The sequence below is a fragment of the Choloepus didactylus genome, chromosome 14 (genome assembly GCF_015220235.1).
Source record: "Choloepus didactylus isolate mChoDid1 chromosome 14, mChoDid1.pri, whole genome shotgun sequence".
In the NCBI taxonomy this organism is placed as follows: Eukaryota; Metazoa; Chordata; class Mammalia; order Pilosa; family Megalonychidae; genus Choloepus; species Choloepus didactylus.
The window spans coordinates 34,721,563-34,728,586 of record NC_051320.1 but is presented as its reverse complement, the minus strand read 5'-3'; the positions used below and the strand labels follow the sequence as shown (position 1 = coordinate 34,728,586).

The 7,024-nt window shown below is 36.1% G+C and overlaps 1 protein-coding gene across 3 annotated transcripts in view; it reads right to left on the bottom strand.

The window, feature by feature from the left end:
- Positions 1–417: 417 nt before the first annotated feature.
- Positions 418–7,024, bottom strand: part of PKIA (cAMP-dependent protein kinase inhibitor alpha) — a 76,263-nt gene continuing 69,656 nt past the window's right edge. For all 3 annotated transcript variants that reach the window (XM_037803149.1, XM_037803147.1, XM_037803148.1), the window contains 2 exons: positions 6,352–6,529; positions 418–3,938 (listed from right to left, as the gene is read on the bottom strand). In XM_037803149.1, the coding sequence (XP_037659077.1) occupies positions 3,859–3,938; positions 6,352–6,502 (231 nt within the window). In that variant the 5' untranslated portion in view covers positions 6,503–6,529 and the 3' untranslated portion in view covers positions 418–3,858. The remainder of the gene's footprint in view (positions 3,939–6,351; positions 6,530–7,024) is intronic.

Sequence of the window (7,024 nt, the reverse complement as noted above, 5' to 3'; positions counted from 1 at the left end):
TGGGGAGTTTTTTCAAGGAGGTGTGTTGAAGCATATCTGTGTGTTTGTGCAGGTGTATTTCAAGGGAGGGGCTGCTGTAAAAAGTTTTAGGGGCATCTGATCTACACCTTTCCTTCTCCTGACTGAAAACCACTGCTGTGCAGGTAAGCAGGTAAGAACTGCAGATATGATATTGGAGTTTAAGATCTGGGAGGCATGATGATTTTTGTAGTTGATAAAGTTCAAGAAGTGAGCTACTAGAGTGGAATGCTGGAGAAAATTACTGGAGTAAAGGCCAGGAAAGAGGGAGGCTAAAATGCTGGGTGCCCACAATACCAGATGGCTGAGGCTTTGAATTTCTCCTTTATCACCCACAGCACTTTCTCTAGTGCCGAGTACATAGTGTGTGTTCAATAAATACTCTTAGTAGACTGTACATTTCAGAAAAATGTGTTACTTTTAATATCAATTATGTGAGCATGCAACATTGCTAAATACAGAAGTCATACAAGCTCACAAGTGACCTCAGAGACTGCCACCCTTCTAATTAAAGAATGATTTCGGGCCAACTACACATAAATCATAAATTCTTTTCTGTTTTCCCTTGATGACTAGTGCATTTTTCTCCCCCTTACTACAGATTTCACTCAGAAGCTTAATTGCTCCACAGTTACATTTCTTTACCCTTTATGGTAAAACATCATTCTTCCTATAAAATGGTGCATTGCCACTATGCCTGGGTAAGACTCTGATGTAGGGCAGTTACAGTGTGCAGCTCTGAGCTTGTTGCCTGAAAACTGGGGGCTGAGTGATCTGTAATCTGTTAGAAAAACATTTATAAGGAGTTGTGGTAATATGTTGGCATAGGATGCTTATGATTGATAAAAAGGTATGAATTTGACAAGATCACACTTGTTGCAAATCAGTTCAAACACTAAAAGCTACAGGTTTCTAGTTAATTTTTAAAAAATGAGTAGCATGGAACATAAAAATATCAAAACTATGCTGAAGTTACAGATTATATGCCAGGAAAGTATATTCTTGGAAGTATACCATAAAATATAAATTATAGTTGAATTTCTAAAAAAAAAAAGTACACTTTCTATGATCTAATAATATCTGTATCAATACCCATTTAGGTGACCTTGGGCAAGACAATTCCCCTATTTGGGGGATGCAGTTTCCTTCTCTAAAGTGTAGAGGGTGGATCAGTTCATTTCCTAATTCCTTTCCAGTTAAATAGGTTCTGTAATTGCCTTTAATTTTATTACTCTAATTTTTCTACTGCAAGTGCAGTAGAAAGATCCTTGGAGACAGACAACAAGGACTTAAATCTTAATTCACTCATATTCGAATTTTAAGCTCAGTAAAAGTTGTACTGTATTGAACTCTAATTTCCTGACTTGTGAGATGGGATAGTGATACCTCTCTAACAGAATTGTTTGAGAATTAAATGGGAGAATATGTGCTGCAAAGTTAATAGCACAATGTCTATTGGTTAATAGGCTTTGGATGCCTTGGTTTCCGACCTTTTCCTTGTCTCCTTAAAAATTCAGATCTGTGTGCAGTATTGACTTGCAAATAAAGGAAATTAGAATAAAATTTGGAAGGTACTGTGAACTTTTGTGGAGCAAAATTTGTAGAATGCAGATTTCTTGGAAAGTATATGTTTTTATCTTGCCATGTTAGGAATGCCTCTGGGTTTGCATAAAGCAGACAAAGTAGCAGTAGGAGGTCAGACTAACTCAAAGGCTCCATATGACTTTGCAATTTAGCACTACTGTATATTGAAAGACAAGCATGACACCACATGCATTAATAATAATATATCACTTAAGAATATAAAACCTCCACATATTCTCAGCACTGATCCTAAACTTTACAAAATCACATGAGATCAGTTTGGAATTCCACAACTTTAAGAATGAGAAGTTTACCTAGATTCACAAGAAAGCTATGAGGATAGTAAATGAGGATTTTGAAAAACCAATTATATGCTTTCAGTCAACTACCAGAAATAGTCTAAAATGGCCCATGCAACTCTTTTCACACCTGTAACATAGGCCTGAATAGATGAAATTCTTCAATTTTAACTGGACATTCTGGCCCCTAATGGGTCAGACAGAAGGAAGTACTCTAAAATGTTATACTTCCTCTTTCTATTCTCTGCAAGACCCACACTGTCCTTAACATGTTTTTCTAGTCGTATCTGATTGAGGATTACATGAGACCCATGCTCTTATCCCAGTCAGTTGGAAAGTACTGAGAAGGGAGATGTGGGCATACTTATCTTTCATCTGTATGAGACTACAGAGTGGGACTGAGTTTCTGGTAGGTCTGCATAGATGGCCTGCTGAAGAGCTAGCTGCTCTACCTACTTCATCCAGGACTGTATCTAAGACTTCGAGGACAGATAAAATGGGCTCTTTTATCATAAAGGGGCTTCTTGTTGTCTGATGTTTGTCCAGGCATTCATGAACCATTGGTGTATTACCAGTCCTTATTTATTACCACTGATAAATGATGTTGCAATACTGACCAGAGGGATTACACAGCTCACAGAACATGTCCATGTAATAAGTACCATGATGTCAAAACACAGCAGAGGCCATCAACAGTATTAAGAAAGATTTTGTCAGCTTCTAATGATGATTATTATTGTATCAGAATGCAATTCACACTAATTTTAGTAAAAGTTTACAAACATTAAAAAGTGCATAATAACATTTGGATCTGATAGGGCTGAGAAAAGATATGAAAAACACAATACAAGTACTTTACTTTTGTGATTGGTGTCCACATGATTATAAGATAATTTTTTCCATCTTTTGCAGCCTTAGGAGGTAAGCTCCACATTTAAATAATAGCATGCATCATTGTGAGAAATTTGATTCCATAAGAACTAAGTACTTCCAGTCCTTAGTACAGGATTATCTTGGTTTCTCTTTCCCACCTACCCATTCCCCCAAAATTCTCATGATTAAAATGAAAATATCAGTTGGGGAAAGCTCTCCACATGGGAATAAAACAAAATTGACAGTTGAATTCTTGTCTGTGCAGATTTCAAACAGACTGAATTCAGATTGTTTGTTAATATTCAGATAATATTCACATTTACGGCTATTTCTTAATGCTTGTATAAGAAATTAAAGGGGTCTTGATAAAGATGTCAGACTTAATTCACCACATAGAAGGATTGAGGGGTAAGATTGAGTTAAAAAAAGTGTATTCTATCCTGTGTACACCACCACAGCATGGAAAAGGAAAAAAAAAGACAGCCCTTTCAAAAATGAGTGGTATAAAAATTCACAGTAACATACATCATTTTTGTTTTTCATAAGCAATTAAAGTAGGAGGCAGTGCTGAGCATCTATATTGTACAATACAAAACAGTGTGAAGAACACAGCAGTAACACACAGATACATAATTCTAAAAACTGCTTTCTGGATGGTTCTTTTACTGGGTGAATACTTGCACCAGAGATCTTTAAACTCTGGGGTTCAATCAACCCTTTGCGATTAGACACAATTAAATCCTCTGACATTGTGAGGGGCCAGAGCTACAGGAAGAATCATCATCTAGTGTCGGTGCTACTCTCTACAAGCATTTCATCATATGGTCAAGTGAAAGGATCCATATAAAAACGATGGCCAAACACAAGCCACATGATTTTCAACCATTGCTAATGACAGAGGTAGGGAAAAGTCTGTCTGCAGCCACAGCCTCTGCCCCCATTTTTAACGTAATAATGAGCAGGTGCCTGCATTGCAGCACAGCCATTTTCTTTTGCCCCTTTGCACTCATGGAAACAAATGTTTTCCAGCCAGGCCTGGAGATTTGAGACATTGTCAGGTGTTGCTGAAGGTCAGAGTGGGGTGTTAGCTTTCAGATTTTGCTGCTTCCCCCTGGGCTTCTCCACTTTGTTCTGTCGAATTTCGCTGTGCATCTTCTTCACCTTCTGTAAGAGACAATGAAAAACGAAAAAAGGCAAAACAAAAATTATTGCTTTCATTTACTGACTCAGTATATCATACTGGAAACTTCAGATATGCTCAAGAAGTATAAAATCAATCCTCAGAGACATATATATTGTCTTGGTAAGCAGACCAATATCAAGGAAAATAGCTTAAATGTTTCAAGGGCTGGCTAATGGTTCTGTAAATTTGGGACAGTATGGTCCCAAAACAAAATAATAATTGAATTTTCAGAGTGGCGAGTGATCATTTATGCTTTGGATCAATGACTAGGAAAACTGACAGCCAGGTCATGGGCACTTAAATATCATTTCACAGGTTGTAATCTATAGGTAGAAATGAGAAATGGGAAGCAAGTTTACTTTTTTTCTTTCTTTCTTTTTTCTCTTTTTCACAATTGACTCTTATTTTAAGAAATATTAAAAAATTTCATTTTCCATGATTTATATAGCATTATAGCATGTGATGATAAAGCCCAGCTGTTATCCTACAGGCTTCATTAGTTTAAATTAAAAGCAAGAGTGGAAAATGAAAGGACATTTGTTCTTGTCAGCTGGTCAGTCACTTGGAGGGTTAGGATAGCCTCTGGCCTGACCTTAGAGAGCACATGCACAATTCCAATAAAACCATCCTTTTAACTGCATCCTCAACAGCAATCTCAGCAACATAGAAACACTATGAACAATGCTTTCATTCCATATTAAGTCACTTTACATGAGTGCTAGCTGTAGGCAATCGTTGACTCAAATATTCAAATATTTGCATGTGTTACTTGGTTACTAGGCAACCAATATGGCTTGGTGGACAAAATAAATTGGGAGTTGTGATAATATAAATTATATCAATATTTGCTAAGAGTTTGTTATAATTTAAATGGATGGAGGTAGGTGGGATGGTCCATTTTTTGGACTGTAATGTTGAAAGGCAGTTTCTCTTTCACTCTTAACAAGTACACATGAAATATCTCCCCATATTCCAATGATATTAAGTCTTTAAGGAAATTAGTAGCAGTTCCTCCAGATAAAAATCATACTCTGTTCTTAAGGATTTCTGACTATATGACTAAACATGATATATAATTTTTTCATGCACTACTTTCATTATGAAAGTAATGAACAGGATCTCAAGATGTGCAGATGGCTGGTATCTGAGATGTGGAGATTGCATGCAACAAAAATGCAATAAATGAGAGACGCTCTTGGTAACCAAAGGAATGAAGTCATATGAGGACAGATGCAAGACAGTAGAATATTTAAGGATGAAAGTGACTGCACAAATAGAGAAACTTGACTCCCATGGGGCTTGGGTCTTTCTGGGTGTCTGGGGACACTTCTCAGGGATTAGCATAATGCTGACTGCACAGAGCTGTGGCCAACTCTGTGTTTTGTGTTAACAAATTAAGGGTACTATGGACAGCAAAGTTGTTATGAAATAAAGTGAGACTGAAACTCTCAGGAATTAAAAAGGACATCCCTCACAATTTTCAGTCAATGATGTTTCATTTGTCATTATATAGTTGTCATTTTTTATATTTTAAGTTTTTATACTATACAATTTTAACTTTTAGTTCTTTGTACTTAGAATAATAAATAAAGGCAGTGCTGTTTATATTTTGCCTAGTTCTGGACTTTATGATTGGAAGGAAAAACAAAATTTTGCAAGGGCCTTGAAAAATACAATGAACGTGCAGAAATGTTAGAAAAGAAGACATTTGGAAGCATAAAAATATCTGAATAATCTTGACTTAATAAAATTAAATAATAATTTAATATATTATTTTGCATAATGAAAGTGGCGAAAAAGTCTCAATTTCAGTGAAAACAGAAAAAGAAGAAATTAAATTGTACTATGAATAAAAACATCCTAATAATAAGGGTGGTTAAAATTAGTGCATTCTGCAGATTATTTAAAATATCATATTCATGTAAAAAAATGTAAATCTTATGAACAAAAGTATTGAATTCTCAAAGACACTGCAGGAAAAGTGTATTTATCCACCCCATGCCACCAAATTTGATTAATCCCCTTTCACCTGAGAAGAGCTGTTTTAAGAAGTAACTACTGGTTTTAACAGAGAAACAATGAAACCTTAAATAAACTTAGATCTATATATTCCATGATGATGCTGTCAAAGTTTTATCAATCAGAATTTGAAAACATCAATCTGTGACCTTCTGACCTTTCCCCACCGAATAAAATGCTACTCCTATGTATTTTAAGGTCATGTTGCTGAGCTGTTTTATTAAATGATTAGTCCCAGACTTTTATCTTGCTTTAGACTGTTTATAACTCTATTAGGTTATTTTCAAAGGTGCTTTTCATGCTTTAATCATGTTCAGTGAAATGCAGCACATCATTCTATGTTCATATAGCGATATGTGTTGAACGACTTCTTACCTGTCTTGTTGATATCAAGACCTGCTAATTTCAAGGCTAATTCATTGCTGTTGCCACTTGCAGAGGAGACCAGGATATCATGTATTGCATTTCTTCTACCTGTTCTTCCTGAAGCAATAAAATCTGCATATGTAGTTTCCACATCAGTCATTGCTAACAAATATCCACATAGCAGGGACTACAAAAGAGACAAACATAAATGGGTAAATGTAATGTCAGTCAAAGGTAAACATTAGCAAAGGCGCTTGAAAGTATGAATGTGAAGTAACTGTTTTGTTTACATGTCCACAAAGCAAGTAGTGCTTTGATTCTTGTCCTGATTATTTAGATCAAGGGAGTGGAAACTTTTCAATAAAGGGCCAGACAGTAAATATTTTAGACTTCGTGGGCCATATGCTCTCTGCCCCAACTACTGTCCATTTTGCTGTTGTAGTGCAAAAGTAGCCACAGAAATAAGTTAAATGAACGGGGAAGGCTGTGTTCTAATAAAAATTTATGTACAAACACAGGCAGAGGGCCAGATGTGCCCCACATGCCATAGTTTGTTAACACCTGGTTTAGACCATAAAATTCTCCTTCTCTGGCACCATTTTCATCAGTCTAAATCCAGAGAGGAGAACTCGAGATCACTAGCATACCAAGATGGAGGTCAAGTGGGAGTGTCCTTCTAGAG